The 26,254-nt window shown below is 34.1% G+C and overlaps 1 protein-coding gene across 1 annotated transcript in view; it reads left to right on the top strand.

The window, feature by feature from the left end:
- The window catches only part of MDGA2 (MAM domain containing glycosylphosphatidylinositol anchor 2), an 888,742-nt gene extending 866,395 nt beyond the window's left edge, over positions 1 to 22,347 (top strand). Inside the window, exons 16-18 of the mRNA XM_047738228.1 lie at positions 9,426 to 9,531; positions 11,910 to 20,025; positions 20,059 to 22,347. Coding sequence (XP_047594184.1) covers positions 9,426 to 9,531; positions 11,910 to 11,998 — 195 coding nt within the window. The 3' untranslated portion in view covers positions 11,999 to 20,025; positions 20,059 to 22,347. The remainder of the gene's footprint in view (positions 1 to 9,425; positions 9,532 to 11,909; positions 20,026 to 20,058) is intronic.
- Positions 22,348 to 26,254: the final 3,907 nt, after the last annotated feature.

Below are 26,254 nucleotides of genomic sequence, written 5' to 3'. Positions count from 1 at the left end.
ATGGCTTGAGACAATATTTCACAAAACTATTTCAGTAGAGAAAATAATGTAGTTTTAGTGATTTTATTAGCTATATATAGTATGTGTATTTTATATACTCAGGTTGGGTGTTTTTTTCTACCATCAATTTCTTCAATGTACTTCAAGACATACACACACACACACACACACACACAATAAGTACTTAAGACAATAGTTCTATTACTGTTTTCTTCAGGATACTCCTTTATTGCCATAGACATCAATTTAATAATTGAGCACTTTCAAGACAATCATTTATTACCATAATGAACAGTTCAATAAATACTTTTTGAGCTACTCCTGTGTGCCAGGAACATGCTAGGTAGAGGATCTAAAAATGATTGTTTACCTCAGATTGGTAGAAATATACACGTAAACACTTACATCGCATACTGTAAACATTGCAGTAATAGAGGTGTGCACAAGGTTCTGAGCACACGCAACCAATAAGAAGAGTATAGAAGAAAGTTAAGTAAAACTTGTGAAACCAGAGCCAAGGAGGGGGATTGCAAAGCAGAGAAAGAGCTAATATTAATACTGCAGCAGAGTTTAGAGTAAACAGACACCGATGTACCATAGGATTTGTCTAAGAAACAGAAAAACTTCTATCTGCAATTTGGTACATAAGGAGAAATCAGACTGGAGTGAGCTGAGGTTAAGGAACCCATGGTGCTTGGGTAATGGGGGGGTCATTGGAAGATTTTGCTCTGGGGATGACAGGGTACAGTGGTCATGTTGCTGGCTCAAAGAGGTAAAACTGGATTTGCAAACCAGTTAGGACTTGTAAAGTTCACATAAAAGATGTTGAAGGGACAAACTAAGGAAGTGGTATAAAGAAAAAAAGATGATTTCAAGATATACTTGGGTGTAAAAACCAGCAGAACATTTTTTGTTGTTGTTATGTTAGAAATTTGGGAAGCAGCCATAAATGACTTAAAAGTCTCTAACTAGGGAATCTGGGGTAATGCTTGTGCTACACATTACCTTACATAACAAAGAGGAAAAGAGACAAACTTCAGAGATAAATATGATTACTTCTGTTTTGGACATGTTGATAAGATGCCTATGGAATATCCTTTTAAAAATGTGGAGGTTGTTGTATATGTTGATCTGAAGCTTTGGGGACAGAGCAGTGTTTCATATAGGGCTAATTATTTCTAACTACCAAGGCAAGAGTCTTCTGAGTACTCTGTCCAATGCCCCATGAATTATGAGGCTTTCCAACCCTCGTGTGGGCTGGGTAGTTTTACCTTCAGTGCATCTCTCTGGTTTTTTCCCAGTTCTTGTGTAGTAACTACTGCACATTCATGTCCTGATCAGTAGTTGCTAAATACTTTAGGGAGACCCTCTGATGATCTCTGCAGCTCTGTCCTTGCTTGTATTCTACCCTGCACACTCTAGCTGCCTCAGAGTCCTTAAACTCTCCTCCGCTCCAGCTCCCCTCAGATTTTCTACCAAGCTCTATCTTTCTTCTGCTTGCACCATCATCTATCAATTCTGTATAGGGCACCATGGGGCTCACCTTTCTGATTCCCATCATTCATTGATCATTGTTCTTCATTACCTGATGGTTTATTGTTTCATATATTTTGTCCAGTTATTTGGTTGTTTCAGATGGGAGGATAGATCTGGTTCCTGTTCAATCTGTCTTGGTTGGTAGCAAATCGAAGAGGAGCAGTTTTGGTTTTTGTTTTCTGGGTTTTTTTTTTTTTAATTGTTTAAAGAGTATCAGTTTTTAATGAAGTATTGCTAAGCTATTTAAATTACCTGTCAAAAATAAGATAAATAAAGTCATATTTTTACTTTGGATTTCTATGTTCTTTTATTCTTTGACACTAGGTCTGTTGGCTAAAGACATTCTGTTATTTCCCAAGTCTTGATTTTTAAGGAAACATGAAACACAACTACATCAGCCTACCCCATATTTTGCTTTTATTTCGTTTTAGTTTTGAGATTTTTGTTGTTTTGAACTTTTTTCTGACAAAACATTTTTTAGTCAAAAATCATTTGTAAACTGTCGAGCTTTTCAAAAATGCTTGCTTTGGTATGTGATACCAGGAAAGCACAGTAAAAATTGTACAGAATATATTAGCATATAAATTAGGTTTTGAGAAGTTTTCATATTACTCAAATGTAGCTTTGTGCCATTGTAGAATGTCTTTACTTCAAGTGGAAAAGAGATCTCCTACTTCTTGGAATTTTAAATGAGATATAAGTGATTTTGAGCCTCTGCTGCACTGACACTTAGGTGGTTTTATTTGTTTGGGGTTGCATGCATTTAAATTATTTTGATTTATAAGCCCTTTAAAACACAACCACTTGCAAAGTCCTTTGTTTGAGTGTGTCCAATTAGTTTGCTTAGCTGAAAATAAAATTGTGTAGTACTTCTCAGGGTAAATAGAAGTTTTATCCTACTGAAATTCCCTTTGGGGCTCTTTGTCAAGAATTAATATAGCATGTTCAGTGTTGTTTGTGATGCAAATATATTTTATAGGATTTGGAAAGATTATGGCAAAATTTCCAAAAAAACAAAATTGATAGAGTGTTATTTTAGAATGTTATTTATAACATACCTTACACCAAGAAAAATATTTAACCATCCTCTTTAATGCTTCTTTTCTTTTTTAAGATTTTATTTATTTATTTGAGAGAGGGAGAGAAAGCATGAGTCATGGGCAGAGGCGGAGGGAGAGGAAGAGGGAGAAGCAGACTCCCTGCTGAGCAGGCAGCCCATGCCCCATGCCAGGCTGGATCCCAGGATCCCAAGATCATGACTTGAGCTGAAGGCAGACACTTACCTGACTGAGCCACCCAGGCACCCTGCTTTATTTCTTTTTGTAGTATATTCCAAATGCTTTCCAGGGGAAAAATATAGAGACATTTTGAGACATAAAATACAATCATTATGTTTTCTTTGTTTTAGGTGAAAGAAATTCTGGAAATCTTCTTCTCTAATACCCTCATTTAAAGATTCCAAAATGATGTTGAGACAGTATCTTAAATCACCTAAATCCTTAACATTAAATAAGGATCGGAAACAGATTTTAGTTCTATTATTGCATCATGCTGCCCTCATGCTTGTCTAATATTAATAATAATCTGGAATATATTGTCCTCCTTACTAGATACCACATGTTCATGTAGCTATATATCTGGCATTCTAAGCCAAATTCCAGGGCCGTTATATAGACATCGCAGTGGCTCCTAAAGTAACCATTAGAAACATTTTCCAATGTTAATAGCTATTTTCAACTTTATTTGTATCCCAGCTTTTTCCAAGTGCTGTACTCTCTCAGTTTTCAGACTTCCTCCTTAGACTCCTCCTTGCCTTAACAGTAATAATCAGATGCAATATTTCTCTTATCTTGAAGAAAATATGCTCTGAACATTTGCAGAAGGCATCATTAATGCTGAGGACACATCATCAGAAGTGCACTATATTCTCTGACTCCCCCCATCTACTTTCACTCATTAGTGTTGCATGGAGCTCTTCCTTCCTTCCTGAGAAATTTATATCAGAACACAGGTTTTATAGCATCATCTCTATCTCTATCTCTATACTGACATCTATAAGATTTAAATCACTCTAACATATGTAAGAAATTGCCAATTCATGGGTTAAACTAATTTTCTGTAGTGTCATTGTACAAATACAAATCCACATACATTTTATTAATTTCCCATTTGAATATACCCACCAACAGTTAATTTTCCAATCATGCAGTATTTCCTACATACTAAGTTTGCTGAATTGCAAGCACACACTGTGAAAACATATAGAATTTTAAACTTGTCATTTTAGTTACGGGAAAACATTTAAAAATAATATCACCGTGATAGTGTGTAAAGAACAAGTTTTCCATAAACTGAGCTTCCTTACCCCCTTTTAGAAAACCCAAACTTTAACATTTTCTCCCCAAGTGTCTAGATGCCATTAATTTCTTCTTCATGGCAATTAAACCAGATGCATTTCAGAAGTACTGCAGAGGAAAGGAACATAGTTTTATCCCTTAATGTAATAGTAATCAGAATCATGGTGGTACTTCATAAAATTATGACAAAACTTAACCTATTAAACTAGAGAGCATTTTTTTTCTAAATGAATAAAATTCAGGTTTTTTTTTTCATTGCATACAGACTACAGCTTGCAAGTTTAGATAAATCATAACAAACTGTTATAGTTTCCCCTTTTTATGACTGACAGAAAGATATTTGTCACCAAGTATTTTTTTAGTTTATATAGTTTATTTTTTTTAATTTTTTAAAACATTTTATTTATTCATTTGACAGATATCACAGGTAGGCAGAAAGGCAGGCAGAGAGAGAGGAAGGGAAGCAGGCTCCCTGCCGCACAGAGAGCCCAATGCAGGGCTTGATCCCAGGATGCCCAGGATGCTGGGATCATGACCTGAGCCGAAGGCAGAGGCTTTAACCCACTGAGCAACCCAGGTGCCCCTATATAGTTTATTTTAAATACAAGGTGGTGTAACATTTTATAAATATAATTTATCCATCCCTCAGCTGTAGACTGTATCATATTTACACCCTCTCCTATTGCCAACAGTGATAAAATAAACTTCCTTATTGAGATTAGTTTGTGCTCATGTTAGATGTTTTCTATGGGCTACATTTCTTTTTTTTTTCCTTTTTTTTTTTAAATTTCTTTTCAGTGTAACAGTATTCATTGTTTTTGCACCACACCAGTGCTCCATGCAATACGTGCCTTCCTTAATACCCACAGCCTGGCTCCCCCAACCTCACACCCCCCACCCCTTCAAAACCCTCGGTTGTTTTTCAGAGTCCATAGTCTCTCATGGTTCACCTCCCCCTCCAATTTCCCCCAACTCCCTTCTCCTCTCCATCTCCCCATGTCCTCCATGTTATTTGTTATGCTCCACAAATAAGTGAAACCATTTGATAATTGACTCTCTCTGCTTGACTTATTTCACTCAGCATAATCTCTTCCAGTCCCGTCCATGTTGCTACAAAAGTTGGGTATTCATCCTTTCTGATGGAGGCATAATACTCCATAGTGTATATGGACCACATCTTCCTTATCCATTCGTCCGTTGAAGGGCATCTTGGTTCTTTCCACAGTTTGGCGACCGTGACCATTGTTGCTATAAACATTGGGGTACAGATGGCCCTTCTTTTCACTACATCTGTATCTTTGGGGTAAATACCCAGTAGTGCAATTGCAGGGTCATAGGGAAGCTCTATTTTTAATTTCTTGAAGAATCTCCACACTGTTCTCCAAAGTGGCTGCACCAACTTGCATTCCCACCAACAGTGTAAGAGGGTTCCCCTTTCTCCACATCCTCTCCAACACACGTTGTTTCCTGTCTTGCTATTTTTGGCCATTCTAACTGGTGTAAGGTGGTATCTCAATGTTGTCACCAAGTATTTTTATAAACACTGGAAAGTTTGGCCAAGGTACATTGTTTAAATGGAATATGTATACATTTTATTTTAATTACCTACTTTACAATCAAAAACAATATACAGGAAAAGGTATCTAAGTCATAGTCTAGAAGCCACTTATGAGAGTATTAGAGTCTATAAAATGTTATTATAATAATTCAAAGATATAGTTGGAGTTCAGAACATAAAAAGAACAATGCAATAAGAATCTCTTTGTGAGAGTCAGTAGGAGTTAAAAAAAAAAATCTTTGTAAGAGCAAAACTGCAATGGAAATTAAAAGGAAACAAACAAATATCCCACACAGGATCTTTTTCTTCCTGTTCAAAGAGGACCCTGAGGAGGACTATGACATTCCTCTGGCCTATTGGATTGGATTCCCTATTATCACAAAATCACAAATAAACATTAAACACACTAATTATATAACCATCCCAAGAGACTAATTGTCAGAAATTATTTTTATCATCCTACTAGTAACTACTATAATTCTGACTTATTTCCACACACAATATATAAAACATCTGATTTGTTTCCACACATGATAAATAAAACACCTGCTATGCTTATACAGAAAGTAATTCAGTTGCTTTACTCAGTGACAAACTGTATTATCCATAGTTGTGCCGATAAATGTAAATAATAGACTTACAAATCAGCCAAGTATTATTACTAATCCTTAACTCATTCAGGATCCACAAGGGATGAAGTATTCATATAAGAGAATGTTCTAGATCTAGGCAGTCCTCTGAACACCTGAAAATTTGACTTTTGTTGATCTGTATTTTTGTTGTTCTGCCAGCTACACCAGTCAACATATTGCAGGGAGGAAGCAAACACATTAAATTGCATCAATCAGTCTACTCTGACACTTACCACAGAAGGCTCTCCAGCACTTCCTCTCAGTCCTACCACAAAATAAGTGTGGCAGTGTCCTTCACAACCTCTCTGCTTCAGGACTCTGTTTTTAGCACCGACCCAGGTCTGACCTTGTGTTTAAACACAAGCCTAGGTCTCACCTGCACAGGGAGGTGGAAGGAAGGGAGGTTAAAGGAAGTTAGTGGGAAAAGTAGGAGTGATTAATACTTTAAAGTCAGTGAAAGATATTCGGAAGGGTTTTGAGCAATGGCAGCATCATTCTGGGGCAAGGAGCTTTGAAAAATTCAGAAATTATTTTGATGAATTATACATTTTAGTTTTCGCCTTTAAAACAGCCCCATCTTTTTTATATTGCCACCTAGCTCCAGGTGACTAGAACTTGCTAAGTGAGAATAATTGTGAGCTTCAAATAAGAAGAAAATACTTGGATGGATAATTTTATCACCTATTCACCTCTACATACCAAAGATGGAAAATCCATGTACTCCTAACCCGTTTTTCCAACATCCTTCCCAATGAAAAGATTATGACTTCAGTTTCATCTGTTTGAATTTCAAGTGTGAGCAGGTGCAGACCATTCTAACCTAACCTTATTAGTCTTCCCCCCAACACCTCACTTTCCACACAAAGAAATTCAGTCCCCTTCTTTGCCGTGACTGCATTGCACACCCCTGATTTACTGCCTTCTACAAGCAGTGCTTACAACCTTTCCCTCCCACACCATCTTTTAAAATTAAAACTCTTGATGACCGAAGAGGTTTCCTCTTTACCAAACAAAATTTTCTTAGTACATTCCTATTCCTGCTTCAGTCCAGACTTAAAACCTGACTGGGAGGCAGAAATCTGTGATTTACTCCATTCGAGCCTTTTAGTACCTGCATAAAACAAAGAATTGAGATGATAGCACTCCACTTTTATTCAGTTAAGTATTAGCCATGGGGCCAAAGTGGAGCATGTTGGATTTTATGGACTAAGACTCATATCATCATGAATCTGTGAGTTCTGACTTTCTCCAAGATAACACTCCATTCATGTTGTTATCTTCAGGAGAGAAGACTCAGCATTACATGACTGAAACTAAGAAGGGGGTGGGAATAACCATTGATTTACTCTAACATTGATTCTCGACCAGGTAAGCAGCACATATCAAAACAAAACAAAACAAAACAAAAACACCCAATGACTAAAAAACCCATGGGTAGGAAAAAGGCAATAGTGCTGATTGGGGCAATTTATGATGACCTTAAAGAGCTGTGTGTTCTTAAAAAGTGTGTATATTAATGTTTTAAAATGCATTCATCCTGGGACACCTGGGTGGCTCAGTCTGTTAAATATCTGACTCTTGATCTCAGCTCACGTCTTGATCTCAGGTTTGTGAGTTTGAGCCCTGTGTTGGACTCGCCACTGGGCATGGATCCTACTTAAAAATAATAAAATAAAAAATAAAATGCATTCATCTCAGTCTTGTTCAGAATAACTAAAAATAATTTAAATGTCTACCAATATCAATACGATGCTAGTTAAATAAATTATGTGATACCCATACTGTGTAATATTCCACAGTCACTAAAGTGACTTTCCCCTTTCTGATGTCAGTGCTCTTGGATTTTTATACCATTGATTTTGGTATTTTTAATTCTCACTTTGAGGACCTTGTGATTAAAATAGTCCTGAGGATTTTTTGGCCACTTTCCAGATAACTTTCAAAAACACCACTCTATGTCAAATGCAAGTCATTATTTTCAGGCAGCCAAAGTAATGTTTCATTGCTGATTCTGAGGACTGAGAATCTGTATACCACTAACTTGATTCTATACCATATTTTAATTCTGGTCTGGCATTTTGTTTTGGCTTCAGTGATGCATGACATTTTGGATGTTTTTCAAAGAAATAGCTTTGGACAATTCTTTATTAACTTATTTATCTCAACATAGGTAAGGAGGAAACTCTCTCTACACAAGTTAAACATAAAAATAAAAATTTCTCCAAACTTTTTTCTCCTATCAAATCATGAAAATTATTCTTACTCATGTGGACTATATTCAAGTGGGGAAAAGGGACTCAGTACAAAAGTTGATAACTAATGCTTCTGCTTATCACTTAGAAATCTCAGTCGATAAAATTAATATAGTACATCAGAGAACAACAGATGAACTTCTCAAAGGTAGCCTAAGTTTTCTGACAATCACCACAAACTTGCCTTTAATGAACCATATCAAGATACTTTCAAAGGCAAAAACAAAACCAAAAATTTCGGCATCGATAAAAATAGACTTTCCCTCTGATTTGTTGCAACAAAACAAGGCTAGAAATTGTATAAAAATGCACGTATCAGCTTGATGTGTTGAAACACCTTTTCATTAAGCTAATTTTTCCTTGGAAAGACCAAACTAAGATATTTCATTTTGGCATGTAGAAATGTTTGTGAATATAATCACTAAATGCATAGTTGCTTTTTCATACCAAAAAGATTAAAAGGTTTTGCTAGAAGCAAGGAATAATTGTGGGGTTAGAGAGAAAATTTTAAAACAGTCTTATTTCTGTAAAAATGAAATAAAAATTTGCTAATTGTCCTTATATTGTCACTGTATTCAGAATTTAGTAATAATAGGAGAGTGATTTCATTCCGCTAGCTATTCTTTCAACTTTGATGTATTAAACCCCAATATCAGTCACTGTTGAAATTCAAAGGTCTGTCATTAAATACTTCAACCCATAAATATCTTCAAGTTCTTAAAGGTAGAATGTCAAAAGTGAAATCATAGATAGAACGTATAGGAATATGAGAAAGTTATTCATGTTTTTGCAAGAGAAACAAGAAGTGCTGGGGTTTGTAGTAGTGGTAGTTTTTATTATATTACTCAGTTTAGTTTTGTTTTAAAATCAACACAGAGCTTTTGATGTGAAAAACTAATAGTAAGCAAGGAATATCCTGTCACTGGTTTTGCTAAGAACATTTATGTTTTTTGTAAGTAACATTTTAAAGACCATTGATAATAAATGTCAGAATTGCTGCCAGTTTGAGGTTTGGCTCCTCGATTTCTCAATAACAATCCATCTATAAATCAAAGGTAGACATTTAGGTTTGTTTCATTCATATTTATAGCTCATTTTTGAAGGTATTCGAGGTCCTGGGATAGAAGGTGACATTGCCATTGATGATGTGTCAATTGCAGAAGGAGAATGTGCAAAACAAGACCTAACGACTAAGAGTAAGTGTCTATTCCTGGACTGGTTTGATGTGATATTAAAGTAACATAATAACTATTAAACGAAAATGGTCTAATTTTTAAAACTCATTTATTTTTGGTTTATAAATTTAGAAATTCCTTATATGTGAGACACTAAAATTTTGAAGATTTTTTAAAACAAAGTATTAAATTTGATGGTATGTATATTTGACCTAAGATATGACAAAAGTAATTTTGGCTTAGGTCTATGTAATAAATCAGTCCATTTTTTTCTGGTATTCTGGTATAATTCTTCTATGTGCATCACAATCTTGTTTAGTAATTTGGTTTCATTTTTTTTACTCTGGTTTGAATATTATAGTTTAATAATATCTTCAGATTTTATTTTGTCACCACAAAAATATTTTGAATCAGAGACATAAATTAAAAAATTATAAATAATGCAAAAACATCAGAATTATGTATTGAGCTCCTTCTTAAAATCTTCATCTCCATATTATCCATGTACAGTTGAAAAAACTAAAATCATAACTTTTAAAAATTCCTTCAGCTAAAGTATTTTCATAGGCCCATCTGGAATCTTTACTTCTGTGTTTATATAAAGGGATATCGATCAAGCTAAATTTACACAAATAACTCATCAATTATTTAGTATGTATAAAAGGAGCATGAAAATCCATTTTGTTAAGTCTAGAGCAAATCAGAGTCTTTGTTGGTTTGAGTGTATTTAATGAGAAATTATATTAGTCTAGATGTTGAAAGTTAAATTTCTGCAACTACCCAGTGATTGCTCATACAAACTGAACTGACTCCATTTTTAAGCATTGTAAAAAGACAAAAACTAAGATTGTTTATAACAATGAGTCACTTTGCTCATAGTCTTCACCTTCTTTTCATTACACTTAGCATTCTGAGTAACAGATTCAGTAAAAATTTCTCCCTGTGTCTGGCTAATTTTGCTTTAGAAAACCAGTAGCAGTATCCAAATGAAGCAGATTTGCAAAATGTGCAGAAAAGCATGCATTCTCCCTGGAGGAGGAGAATGATTGAATTTCATAACATATATCAGTCACAGTAACATTCTAGTAACTGAAGGTGGTTACTATCTTACATCAAAATCTTACATTTGGATAATTTGATCACTGAAAGTTATTATAAATTAAATTCAAAACATTGAATTAAACTTTCCAAATGAGGAAAGCCAGAGAGAACATTCTCCCTCATGGAGAAAACAGAAGTGGTAAGAGTAGCAACAGTGAAATGAGGATGCAAACCCCAAAGGATTTTACTGTTACAAAATACAACACTTTCAAAATCAGGTATCTTCTAAAGTCAGAGAAATGTGTGGCTGTTTTAAATAAGATATATCTGTACATATTGGAGGTATTTTTGTTCAGCCTTTGTAAATCAGAGGAAGCAACCCTATTAAACAGAAACATTTTCTTTAGTATGGGAAAGTATCTTGTTATTTCTGTATCTACTTACCTAGCATTTGCTAAGCTCACTGTGACAAACATTGTTTGGTGAATATTAAATTAATGTTAATTTCTAAGTACAAACCAGCCTGGCAGCCAAAAGCCTCTTCTTGAGTGCTCTGGTTCCCAAACCTTCTCAGGCAGTAAATGGTACCATGGCCCACACTATTAAAAGCTGCGCTTGTCTGTTGTGTCCAAAATCTAGCTCTCTCCTAGGTGAGAGCCATTTTGTAATTTAAACCAGATGACTGAATTATGGAACTTGCTCATGTTAGCTCTCCTGGGCAACGCATATATTCTACAACATATCACTTGGACATGAAGCTTTACTTGAAACACCAGTTATGGTAGGAATCTTAAGGCAGAATAGTGGAACAAATTTTTTTAAATGGACTGATTCTAAAACTCACACTGAATAGATAATTATTTATTCAATTTATAGATACAGGACTGACCTAAGCATATATAATCCACTGTTTATGGTAGCTGATTTTCTACCCCTAACAATCCCTTCCTAGTTTTCATAGAAAGTAGTTTTTCTCTCAGCCTCTAATCTTAATCGTTTTTGGAAGCTTTGGGGGAAAAAAAGACCTCTTAGGATTTCTAAGAATTTCTTATGTGTGCATACTTCCATGTGGCTAGTAGGACTCTGAGGTTGAGTTCAGCCAAAAACTTACATAAATACCTTCTGGACAAGTTCTCAAGTATATCATATCAACTTAAAAATATTTCTACTTTTCTAACAATACCTTTATTTTCCTTTTCACATGTCTTGATAAAACAAACAAAAAAGTATTTTCCAAAAATATTTTCCACATACTACTGTTGTTTTATTAGTTCGCCAAAGTTGTATTGGTAGCTACATGGAATATTTATTCTCTTTTTTTTTGTTTGTTTCTTGGCATTTATTTTCCTTGTCTTTAGATTCTGTTGATGGTGCTGTTGGAATTTTAGTACATCTATGGCTTTTTCCGGTCATCGTCCTCATCTCTATCTTAAGTCCTCGAAGGTGACCTTATCCTGGCAGAGGCTATAAAAGATTCACCAGGCACTGGCATGAAGAAAGAGTCTTTGTAAATGGACATTGAAAAAACAAACTACCAAAGATTCCTCCACTGACTACTGACTCAAAAATAAAATAATAAAAACGAATTTTTTAAAGCACTGGGGATAAAAAGACATCATGGAAGTATAACTTATTCCAAACTACATATAAAAGATAATCTTGACCTGAGTAGAGAAGAGACCTTCAGGTGCTTTTGTGGCTAAAAAGATTACAGCATCATCTGGTCATCTGGTTGAACTCTGGAAAAAAAAAAAAAAAAAGCTATAGAAATCCTTGTCAAAGCACAAAGTCATGGCTGGTTTTGTTTCAAATGAATAGTTTGCTTGTTACCATGGAAACCTAATGGCCTGCCAACAAAAACCTCACTGTAAACAGGGTACGTGAAGAGCTGGCATTTATTTTCCTTTCAAGAAGGTTTTATGTAGAGAATTAAATAAATGTAGGCCCTTTTACCTTTGGTTGTTACCCTTCCTTAAAAATAACCCGAACTCAGAATTATTTAAAACATTCGTGCTCCTCCCCACCTGTCCCCATCCCACCTTTATTGTTATTATTTGTTTTCCCCCCATGGCTAAGCTAGAGAACTGTATGCTGTCTCTTTTTGCATGCATTACTATCCAGGATGGTAAACCTGGGCTTACATATTACACAGGCTTATCGGAGTTTGCTTGCGGCCACTTGAACACCCAAACTAAGTCATCTGTTCCAATGAAGAAACCAAACCACCATCTTTTATAAATTGCCATGGAAACCAAGTGCCTTCAATGAAACAAGCCTGAATAATTTTCAACTCAGAAGCTTGCACTGCTAAGAGTGGTTTGTGTAAAACTATTTTATAAACAAACTACAGAGCCTAAATGTGCAAATTACAGGCAAGACCACAAAAGCCGCTTCTGAAGAAGAAAGGACCGGAGCTGCTGCGTAAGCCCATGCAGACGAGATACTTGTTGTTTGACCTCCTAGACAGCCATGGCCTTTCGGCTTATTGTCCATTAGAAAATAACTTCCATTGAGACCAGACATGGGAGCAACACTTTTTTCTTCCAGGTTATTATATGGGTCAACCAGAGCAAAAGGTTGTTAAGATAATACTTAGCGCAGAAGGTGGTAAAACACAAGAGTGGTTTTTTTTACTCTAACCTCCATTTGAAATGAAATTGGCCCTAGCTTTAGAGGGAGCGAGAAAATGTTTGTGATTGCAGTGCACACAAACTCTACAGCGGAACTGGGCCTGAAAAATCTGGCTTTATTCTAAACACTGAAGGTAATATGCCTCTGCCCTTTAGTCAGACTCTGTGCAAATTGTGAAATATTATTTTATTATTTTACCAAGATTAAAAACACTTTTACAAAAAAATGAAAACCTGTAAAAATGATTTTCAGCTACCTGAGGACAAATCATACCTTTAACCAGCCAGTTTTCCAACGCATTGTAAATTTCACTTAAACCTGTTGGTTATGAAAATTTGAAGATCTTTTTCCTTAAATTATCTCAGCTTTTAACTTCATTTAAAAAGACTTTTGTCTAAAGAAGAATATTATTATTATTATATGTTCTTTCAATACCCCAGGATTTAAAAAAAAACTGATTATGCAAGTAATTGGGATATAAGTATTAAATTATAACATTTGCAAATATTAATATAAAAAGCACAACAAAATGTAGTGGAAAATGACAAAGCTTGATTTTTAAAAGAAAAAAAAATTCTGTAGAAATGTTTGTGCAAATTCAATAATTCAACTTAAAAGATAATTTTACAGCTATGTTCAATAAAGCCTCTTTCCAGGTAAGGTATGCAAAGCGGTATGTGTGTTTGTTGAGCAATGTTTACTTGTCACCAAAATGAGATTAGTTATATAATTTATTGGTTATGTTACCATGGGATAAATCTTCAGGGCTTCATACACCTTAATGTCTGCAGGAAAGAATTGAATAGGAACCCCTGATGCACTCTTCCATACTTTTCATACATGTAACAACAACAAAAACAACAAAAGTCAAACCTGTGAAAGTAAAATATGAAACAGATGTGAACTTGGAATTTAATGCTTATTTTCGTAGTTAAAGAGGGGACCAGCTGGAATATCTAGGTAGTGATAAAATCGAGCTAAACCAATTCCTTTAAATTAAACAGAATTAACTAATAAGCTTTGTAATTTATTTGAACTCATTAGGCATATTGAAAATTTTCAGAATTACAGTCAACCATCTGTTTTATCAAATCCAAACCAAAGAGTTTAAACAATATTTGGGGCACTTAGTATTTACTAACTCTCATTCACCTTGACTTTCATTTAATATGGCAACTAACCACTTCCCTCCACTATCCCACATTAATGGATCATCCTTCCTAACTGATTTTCTGCACACTCATTGCTGATAATGCTGATAAAACTGTTTTCATCTAAAGAAAGGCTTAGCTCATTGCAGCCTTCTTCCCTTATCTTGAATTTGATTTGAGTGAGACTTTCGCAAAGAACTAAAAGAAAATGTATGTTCAGAATATTTGGATATACCTTCGTCCTTTCCAGGAAAATAATCAAGTCTTCTTTTCTCCTTATTAACACTGCATAAAGAAATTGTTGCAAGTGAAAGCTTCAATCCTTATAAAATAGTGAAGTCTTTTATAACCTTTCACACAATAAGAATACACACGCTTCAGAAGTCATGAGAACTGGCTGGTACTTCAAAAATTAATTTTGATTAAATTTTTGAGAAATTGTAAATGAGTGCCAAGTACAAAGGGCAGTCAGAAGAACTGAAAAACAATCAGATTTATTGATAAGGTAATAAATTAGAATATATATCTCAAGTGGGTTCTGGATCATTTATATAAACCAACAATCTTAGAATTGTAGAATGTTTTGCACTCCAGATCAAATGTTCAGTTGCTTTAATTGAAAGAAAATGAATCAAAATGTGGGAAATTTTAAAAGGTTGGGATAAGTGAAATGTAAACTGTGTTAAGTAATCTCCTGTTTAACATTAGTTACAATAATGATGACCTTAAAGCACTTACCTGTTTATCAACTGCCTTTCTTTTCCTAATATTTTTGTATTTATTAAGAGTTGAACTCACCAACATATTTCCCTTTTTCCTTTTTGATGACATTTTAAGTGTAATTGATACCATTTTTGTTATTGTTGTTCTTTATAGGAAGACATCAGGCAATGGAGCTTTTAACTCTCTGGGAGAAAGATTAAACCGTGTAATCTCCTAGTGTCAGTAACTGATCCAAGTAATTAGAAGCCTACTCTGTTTCAGTAGTTCAAAGACGCTTGTTCCTCCATATTTTAACATCTCTGCAACTGGGCCTATTTTAACTACAATTGGTCACATTTCTGTGTAGCAATACATAAAATAAAAGTGCATATTAAAACTGATGGCATCTTAGATATGTTGAAATTCGCTAAATTCACTAAAGTCTCCAGAAGAGCCAAATCATGCCCAATACCATTCCTTTTCAACAATCTCAAAAGTGAGAAAAGGATGCCCTGTCATATTTGTAGAATTTATATTAAATACTCATTGCCTATGCATTATTTAAAAATAACATAACTTTTTATTTTGTGCTTTTAAAAAAATCTCAATCTTCTCTTACAGATGTTATATACATATCTAGCCCTGCTCTTTTTTTTTTCTTCCTGCTACCTATATTTTCGTCCCATCATGAATTACAATATGCTATGTATCCCTGGTTTGAAATGTTTTCTTGTTTTGTGTGACTTGTAATACTTAGTAAGTTAGAAGTTTGGCCTGCCATTAAATTTTCTTAAAGATCTGAAAGATGCATGGTACATACACTATAATGTCGTACAACAGGCTAAAACAAATGGTACTTCATTTCACATATACCACACAATTGACTTTGGCATGGCAGTGAATTATGATCATTATAATAATCAGAATTACAAAGCAGCTAGTCAGTTACATCATGTTACAAATAGTAAAAATAATCCCACTCTTTTATATTTTAAAATATGACAAAATATGAATGACAACTGTACTTTCACCAAACATGCATTTTTACTTTAAGACTTTATAATAAACTTACCTGTCGAAGTGCGTAATTTGAAGAACAATTAATTAATTCAGTTCTATACTTAAGACTTTATGAAACTGGCTGTGGTATTTTTCATGACCTATTTTGTTTGTTTTGATTAGTGATTTGAAAGATGGTGACAAACTAATGTGATTTTTAAAGGATTCTTTTGAATGCATTTCTTTAATAACAACAAAACAATTTTTTTTTAATGTGCCTTTCAAAGATCAGGGCCTCACAACAGTATTTAAACTGGAAAAAAATTCACTTCAGATTTATTTCCTTTTGGTTGATGACTACTTATAAATTGCTTTGCCTGCATCTCAACAAAGCAGAAGGTATATACTCTTCTTGCAACTGGGTAGTTGATATCAATGAGGAGTTATTGCATTTTCTGTGAAAACAATAAAATCATAGGGTTCAAGCCCATGCTATTTCCTTTCCTACAATGTTCCTTTTGTGTCTAACCAGTTTAATTAGTTTTCTTAGTGCTTATTTTTAAAAAGCAGTCTCTGACATTTTTTTACTTCAACTTAGTAGAAAAGCTACCATGAAAAAACTTTTTTCAAAACTGATATTAAAAAGCTCTTTGCCGAGTATCCATAATATCTATAAATATATGTTACTACATAGAAAAATTACAACTCAAAGATTTGAAATTTGAATGGGCAATATGTCAATTCAGAATCAATCCATCATATGTTCATGTCTGTTTAGAAACAACTGAAAGTTAGGGAGCAATAACCATTCCATATATTTCCATATGTACTTCTTTATTGACATTATTAGAATAAAACTTAATAAAATATGAGAAGTGATTTCACTGCCCTGAACCCACATAGAGTACATTGAAGTTAAGGGATCATTATTCAAAATTTTGAGCAGGATAGAGGTTAAACTCTGGATGGAAATGAAATAGTTTTCTCAAGAGAATATTTACAACTGATTGAATTTAATTTCAATTGTTCTAATTTTCCATGAGTTGAGCTAAAAAATATTCTTATTTTTCAATAAAAATGATGGGAAATTCTATGAAATAGGGATTAGCTTGTTAGTTTCAGTTTGTTTTCATATGGCTCTTAATTGTTGTCCTGGATTTCCAGGATATCATTTTTATTTTTTGAATCTCATCAGTATATTTAAATGTGTAAGTTTAATCAAATATACATTGTATTGAATTTATATTGAATATTAGTTACATTTTAGATCTCGAAGTTTAGATTTAACTTACTTTTCATTTTGATATTTTACTTCTGCTAAATAGTTTCAGATAGCTGTATGTTATTTTCCCTTAGATTTTCTTTCAATAAATGCAATTATGTTAAATACTCTATTAGTGTTTTGGGGAGATTTCTGCTGTCAATAAGCACTTAAGTTAGAAACAAAAAGCTATTTAGAATGGCAATTATATTTGCAAATTAAGATGAAAATGCCATCATTTCTTTCACTATTAAAAAGCTTTTATAGACTCAACACTGCAGTGAAGCACAATTAGCCCATTAAAGATATGTGTTGATTTTTACATCCTTTGTGAGGGATCATTTATAAGATTATGTTAAACAAGTAGGCACTAAAAAATCTTTCTGAATGAACTGTGAATTAAGAATTATGGCTCAGTTTAGTAACTCTGGGCTTCTGCATGATATGTGAAATATCAACTAAATATCACAGCACTAATGTTCTCCAGGAAGATAGCTTCAGTCATATATTTCATGGGGGCACTGTAGGCTACATGTGGGTCTTCTGAGGGAAACAAATAACAGTGCTTGACAGTGATTCAAGTGAACCAAAGTATAAATGGAATCCTAACGAATAACTTGCATAGCTTAATTTTCTCTCTGTCTTTGGTATTATATTTCTAAGTACATCCATGAAATTTTAGGAAAGTGAATACAACTATCATTAACAGACCCATTAATTGTGTGTAAAAATCAACTCCTAACTATGTATTAAAATGCTGTTTATTCTTTATAAGCTATTTAGTTTAATACCCGAATTAAGGACTTTACCCATCTTTTGATTTCCTATAATACATTCCTTCAAAGCATTCTTTAATTGTCTGAATATCTGCTCCCCAGCTGAAATTGTAACCTACCCCAGGGCAAGGACTGTGTCTTTTAACAAGTTTAAGTACTTCCAACTTATCTAGGTTCTATAGAGATTATTGAATTAATGATGATTGAATTAATCCATGATTTAGAGCTATATTTAGAATAGAACTTATTCACTGAACCTAGGAAATAAGCAGCAATGTCACTTTCAGTGATAAAATCACTGACATTTCACGGACAGAAGATGTCTCCTGCGTGTGAGAAAAAATGAGAAGACAAGGCAATTGAAAAACCAGCGTAAGCATTTGCAACACGATTTCTTGGCATTTCTTAGTTTAATAAAAAGTTATTATATTTCTTAATAGAAGGGCAAACGTCAATGTTTTTGCAAACAAAATTACTATGTGGTTAAAGCAAGGAAAATGAAATTACTTCTGCATGTTTTATGTCAAATGCCATTGCTATACATGAGATTAATACTGCATAGGATCTCTACTTTCAACCAAAATGTACTAATTGTAGAATATTATGCTTAATTATATATTAGAGAGATCATGAACTCTAGCTAAATTCAATCTTAGCTTCTTTCTAGAGTTTGTTGCACTATATATTTTTTGAGATCCAATTATCCACTAAACTTGAAGTATATTTAAACAAGCAAATATTTTTATGAATTCTATAATAATCAAATTATAAAACAAAATTCTAAAAATAAGGAAATATTCATTCAGTTCTGGAAATATCTTATGTAGCATAAATTCTTATATGGAACAAAAATGGTAAATTAATTTTCAAAATTGGGAATTGTGTTGAACAGAGAGAGCTAATTTTTGTTATTTTGTTTCTGTTTTAAATTATATGTTTTAATTTCCAATATTAAGACCATTCAACAGGCCAAGGTGCCTGAAATAAAAGATGGTACAGTGTTAGTACATGGCCACTACACAGTAATAATTGTTAAGTAAGTGAAACTATAAGTAGTACAGTGTCTGTTATAATTTTTTAATGAAATAAACATGCATCTTTCCTTTTTCATTGGTTTAGTTTTTGACAGTGTCATGTACAAGCCTGGGGTTTTGCATGTATTCAAAAAGCCTTTCCAATACAGGGGTATTTGAGGATACCCGAAGGGTAGCCATTCTGAATCAACATCCTCTACTAGGACTGGCCATTCCTCACCCAGCAGTCCTTTCCTCCATGCTTAGTATTGCTTTCTCCATGTAGTTTTTCTTCAAACTAGAAATACTCCTGTTAAGGAAGCATATTAGAGTTCTATAAAATTTGCAGGTGACATTTCATTAGCTCACAGTTCTAGCAAAATTGGCTGAGAAAACACTGACCTAGTGGAGGGGAGTAAGGAACCAGGAGAGGCATGCAAAGAGGTGAGGTATGGCATTTCGAAGACTGTATTCATTTGGCAATTATCCTGAGGACAGGTCCAGATTATAAATCCAGTACATAAAATATAGACAGAAGGAAAGGAATGTTAGTTACATGTAAAGGCTTAAAGAACAGAATGAGAAAGCTTCTAGGAGAGAAATATAAACAAAGAGGGCCCCTAGAGGAGGACAATATGAGTAGATAAGGAGAATGCATTGAAAAACAAAACTAATCAAACCAGAGCCTTCACATTCACAAAAAGGAGAGGAAAGGAAAATCACATAACCAAATACATTTTGTAGAGACACATAATCTAAAAACTGAAAATAAAATATTTAGATGAAGTAAATTGAAAAGGTACCACAATAAATATATATATGCCAATATTTTACCCCACACAGTTCTGGCTTTCTCTTCTTTACTTTGCAGTGACCATAGTTACACTTCGACTTCTCTGTCTACCTTCTTCTTCCTTGTTGTGTAGATTCACAGTATGTAGGTTAGGTTAGGTTGAGTGTGTCACAGTATGTAGGTTAGGTTAGGTTGAGTGTGCGGGTTTGGCAAGGAACATCTTCAAATTATTTCCACTTCCTGTAATAATCTTAATACCTATGCAAACACACATACTCATAAATACACACCATTTATATAATTTATCATTTTCAAAATGTTTTCATTTCATCTGTTCCAGCCCATAACGGTTAGTGACTCACCATGGTATTACTTGAATCTGCTCGATGGATGCTTTCCCATCTTCTTCCCATCACCCTGTCTCTCACTGCGTGTGGATGGCCACCCTCCACGGTGTGAGCCAGGACCAAAAAGAACATGTTTTTAATAAGCAATGTCTTTGGTATTTTATTTCATCTGTTGTCTTTTTGTGCTTTTGTATTTTATTATCAGTGAACCTCCATACTTTATCAAATCTAAACCTTATTTTACATACCTCTAAGGAAAAAGAAAACATTTTTATTTTGATTGTAAGACACCATGAGTTGATGGTGACAGAATGTCCTATTTCAGAGATGTTAAATTGCAAAATAATAATAATAATCTTAAGGCTGATGAAATACAGCATCATTTATAATTATACCAGATATCTCAATTGATAGCTTCATAGGAAATCTGCTTCACGTGGTGTAATGCAGTTGAACTCCGATTCTATGTAAATCAAAATCTAGAATGGTTGTTGAAAACACAGATTCCAGAATCTTGGCACCAGTGGTTTTGTTTCAGTTGATTTTGAGGGAAGGGAGAGGGCGTAGGATTTTTAAAAGCCTCTTAAACAAACATGATCTGTGTGGTCAAAATAACCACAATCTATTGAAGATTGGGGTATTGGAAAGAACTCGATTTCAAATCCTGATTTCTACCACTAGGAGATATGTGATCTTGCACAGATGGTTTAAAATCTCCGTTGCATTAGTGCCCCTGGAGACACCAGGGGAAATGTGGCGTCAGACAGCGAGGGTTCTTCATTGCATCACATCATCTCCCTCAGTCCCCTCAGCTATAAACGGGGGTGTTGTGTTATCTAATTAAGCAGCTAATATGTGTAAAAAATTTAGAACATTAATGGCCTATAACAAGCACCACATAAGTCATTGCTCACCTGTAAAAATGGCACAGTAACAATAGTACCCACTTCATAATGTCACAAAGATTAAATGAGGCAATGCAAACTGAGCATTTAGCAAAGAAAAAAAATGGGATTTTTAATATACTCATTTAATAAAGTAATATGTCTTTCAAAATAAATTCTTTTAAAACTCTTCTAATAGCTAACCCTTATTTTCTTGTCCTTGTTTTATCTTGAAGATAGACAAGGAAAAGTTTTCTGATATTTAAATGATTTAAATATTTTTATGCTCTTATTTATCTGACATGAAATGTAATAGCCCCCAAATGAAATAAGCTCTCTGATACTACGTTATGATGTAAATTATTTTTTGAATAACCATGCTTATTTTAGTGTATAGAAAATTAAGTTAGAAAAATGCTAGTAAGTAAGCACAAGTTTGGCATTCTTCAAAAATTACCTTTGAGAGTCACATATGTGTTTATATCCTAGACAGATATGCTGCTCATTTTTTTAAAAAATAAACTTATTTTGAGATAATTATAAGTTCACCTGCATTTGCAGAGATAACATAGGGAAATCCTATATACACTTCAACCAGGTTTCCCCCACTAATTACATCTTACAGTTATGTATGTGTATGTATTTATTTCTGTGTATTTTTATCACATCTGTAGGTTCATGTATCCACCACCACAGTCAAGATACACAGTTCAATCACTGTTAGAACCCCTTTAGTGTTGTCTTTTACTTTACACATTTCCCTCCTGCCTCCCCTTTTCCAACCCATCCCATATTCCTGGCAACAAATAAACTGTTCTCTTTTCTACAATATTGTCATTTCAAGAATGTGGTATCATACGCTACATAAATTTTAGGGATTGGCTTTTTACAGACAACATAATTCCCTGGAGATTTATCCAAGTTGTGGCATGTAACCAATAGTTTGTAAACTTTTATTACAGAGTGTAGTATTGTGTAACATTTTGTGTAACCATTCACCCATTAAAGGACATCTGGGCTGTTTCCAGCGTGGGGCCATTACAAATAAAGCTGCTATGAATGTTCATGTATATACTGTTGTGTGAACGTGAATTTCCATTTCTGAGATAAATGTTCAATATTATAAAACCTGCCAAATTGTTTTCTGGAGTGGGTGTTCCACTTTTCACTCCTACCAGCAATGCATGAACGATCCAATTTCTATGCATTCTCACTAACATTTGGTATTATTGTTGGTATTTGTTTTTATTTTAACTATTCTGATAGGTGTGCAATGTCTCATGATTTTAATTTTCATTCCTAATGACTAATGACATTGAATGCCTTTTCACTTGCCATCTGAATATCCTCATCTGTGAAATGTCTAGCCATACCTTTTCCCTATTTTCTAATTGGATCTTTTGCTTTGTTTGGTTTTGGTTTGGTTTATTGTTGAGTTTTGAGAGCTCTTTTTATATTATTTACCTTAAATCATTTGCTGGATATATGGCTTTTAAGTAGCTTCTTTCAGTCTGTACTTTGTCTTATCATCCTCTTCAGTTGGTATTTTGCAGAACAAAAGTTTTTAGTTTTCATGAGGTAGGTCTAATTTATTATTTTTCCCACTTATGGATTATGTTTGTGGTGTCAGGTCTAAAGAACTCTTTGTGTAGCTCAAGATGCTAAAGACTTTTCTTACTATTATTCTTTTATAATCAATGTTTTAATCTTAAGATGGAAAATTGGGTGAATTTTAAGTCCTATTATAATGTTAGGTACATTTATTTTAGTTCAAAATACAAAATGGCATTTTCCCATAGCAATGATGGAAGGTATAAAATAAAGTAATAAATAGGGCTAACAACTTAGCTTCTTTAGAGGTTAAATCTAAATTTAGAACATTACATTTAAAAGTTACTTACATGATATTTGGGCATCCCATAAAAACTTTCATATAAAGACAAGGAATTTGCCTCTCTTCATCCCAAACATATTCAAAGATTATTGCCCTCAATTTTTAAATTCTTCTTTAATTCCATTTATAGGAATTGCCATGGAAAATCAGACAAGGAAGCAAATAATCATGTATAAGGATACTATGGAACTTTATAATGGTGAAAAAAATTGGAAACTATAAATGCCCATCAATAAAGGAATGGTTAATTAAAGTATGGTTGTGTTCTTCCGATATCCACTCTAGATTTAACACAGTGCAGGCTGAAGACTGCCAATTGTGTGAGAGATTTCTTCAGGAACTACCCATGCACTATAGCTCAAAAGTGCCAGAAATTAAGAGCATTACAACCAGCTCCCCTTCCCCCCACCACATTAGCAACCTTCAACCAACATATAATGTCCCAGGTTTCTAGCCCCAAAGGAGGCTAACTGTGAGATACCTGTTTTTAAAGACTCCCAGAGTTCCCCAAATAGGACCAAGTTCATTATCCATGGTGTCCTTGAATTAAGAACAATTTTTTATTGGTTGCCTTTCCTTTCCTCTTTAACTTCCTCATCTCTACTAGAATTTTCCAGTAATTACTTTCCAGATAAGATACTGTATTAAAACCTTGTCTCAAAGATAAAGTTCTCTCTTCTGGGAGAACCAAACTAAGGCAATAGTTTATTTATAGAAGAAAGAATCGGGAATCTATTTTTTTAAATGGGCTTGAACTTTAACATACAAATATGTCTACTACATATTGTTAGGTTAAAAACATACCATATTACATGTAGTCTGATATATTTATAAAAATATGTATACCCCAAACTTCTACATTCTCCTATCTGGTAGGTATGGTTTAACAAAGTTTCATTTGCTTTTATTTTTTTATCCTTAATTTTTTTGGCATTAAATATATATAAATTTTGTAGTCTGAACAACAACAAAAAATACTGGAAGAGAACAGAAATGACCCAGTGTAGAGAAAGATTGTTCTTTAGGATTTAATTGTTCAGAAATAGATCTTGTCTACATTTGGATGGCCTAGAAAATGGGGCTGTACCCATTTTATACAGTGGTATAAGACAGCAAGGAGAACCATGTCTGCTTGGTGAGTTCTCAAAGATGTGCTGGGATAGTGAAAACAGGATAATTGTCAAGGGCAAAACCTCACTTAATGTTGCTCACTGACAGAGGAAATCAGGTAAGGTTGTGAAGTTAAAATAAGCTCTACTTAGGCATACTTGATTCAAAGTTCTGATGGGAGATATTAATCAGAAAAGTGAAAAAAAATCTTGCTTGTAAGTTAATAAAAATGACAATGATTCCTGAATTATGAAAAACAATGAAGAGTTCACATGCCAGGAGAAATATGCAGAATTTCTGTTTTACTATATAATGTACATATTCCTCAAGACTATTTTTCCATTTTTATTTCTTCCTTCGTGTACACTAATTATTTGTTGATCTCAACTGTAGTCTCTCAACTAACTGTATTTGTTCTGGAAGATAGTACGCAGCACATGAGAATAATCTCCATCACAATGAGCACTTTTCTTTTCATCTTTTCTGGCCTCGTTAGCTCTGTTGATTTGGGTATGTGCTAATGAGGCCAGTCCTGAAGATTCAAACTCCATCCTAATTAGCTCCTCATATAAGAGATGCACTCCATGGACACACACTGATAGTCTCAGCCAAACATCTGACCAATGCTTGTTAGTGGTCAGAAATAGGACTACAATTGTGTAGCTAAATTGATAGTTTTCATGATCACAAGTGAACGAAAATTTTAAGACCTTCTTTTACATTCAGTGCATTAATAGCTGCTGCTTCTCCAGTATTCCTTCTATCTCTGATGGCAGCAACAGTCATAAGCCAGAAACCTAGAGTCAACCTTGATGTCTCCCGAGTCTTCATCCCTTATCAAATCCATCACCATGTCTTGTTGATTTTTGCCTCTTGAGTATACCTGGAAGCTATGTCCTTGCCACCATCCCTGATGTCACTACCCTAGAAAAAGTTACCATGAGCTCTTACTAGGATCCCACATTAGTTTCTCACTGTAGACTTCTACATTGTCTTCCATATTGTCATCCTCATTCTCTACCTGTAACTTATAAAATTATCTTTAAAAACTTACACAAATATAAGTTTAGTAGATTCCCATTGCTTGCCAAGTGAAGACTGAATTCCTTAAAGTAGCATAAGAAAATCTTCATGATCTGGCTTCTGCTCACCAATCCAGCCTTATCTTATTCCCTGGGTACTGACATTCCCCAGTACCTATCATATTACATAACCCATAGTTGGCACTTACCAAATTAAGATGAAGAATGAAAAACTCTCCTACCACTCTCACTTCTTGCTCATGTTGCTTCAGAGACAGAGCTTTTCTTCAGTTTCTCTAATGCTACCTCTGTGCTTGGGGCCTTCGTGTCTGCTGTTCCTTCTTCCAAATACTCTAAGCCCTCCTTCCCTTGCAGCCCCGTTCCTTTCTCATTTCAGCTTAAAGAGGTACTCCTCTGGGAGACTTTTCTTCATCATTTAGATCAAATTAGTGTCTTCTATTATATGTTCCCTCTAATTTCCTTTAGAACATTCCTCAGATGTTTAATTAAATACTTGTGTATTTGATAATTATGAGTTTCCCTTATTGCACTGTAAACTCTAGGAAACCAGAGGAAGCATACTTACTTTATTCACCATTTAAAAAAAAAAAGATTCAGAGTAGTGTGTCAACTCTTTTGTTAAGCAACAAAGAATGATTATATCCCCTCCCCCCCGACTCTGATCCTGTAGAAGAGTCTAAAGACCTTCCCAATGATTCATTCTCTTCAGTCAATCTGTTATTTTTGATACTGTTTATTACACTTTTTTGAAATTACCAACTTCCTGAAACTACCAACATTGGCGTATGTTATCATATTTGCTAGCTTTTTCTCATTGTTTTGGATACTATTTATTGCCTCACATGCCACCTACCCTACTTCTATCTTTAACTTTTTCCAATGGTCTAAGTTAATTTTTGTTAGTTCCGTCCCATCCACTACAAAAACTACCCTTTCATGGATGATGTCTGAACTGACCTCATTCTCCAGGTCTACATCTTTTATATAGATTCAAGATTTATGCTGAATACTCTTTATAGTCCAAATCAGTAATCAACTTCCTCTTCATCCCTAAAAACCAAATTCTTCCCCTGAATTCTTTATCTTATTAATTTAGCTA

Source organism: Lutra lutra, chromosome 7 (assembly GCF_902655055.1).
Source record: "Lutra lutra chromosome 7, mLutLut1.2, whole genome shotgun sequence".
Taxonomy (NCBI): domain Eukaryota; kingdom Metazoa; phylum Chordata; class Mammalia; order Carnivora; family Mustelidae; genus Lutra; species Lutra lutra.
The sequence above is the reverse complement of the archived record's forward strand: the minus strand, read 5'-3'. Positions and strand labels throughout refer to the sequence as shown.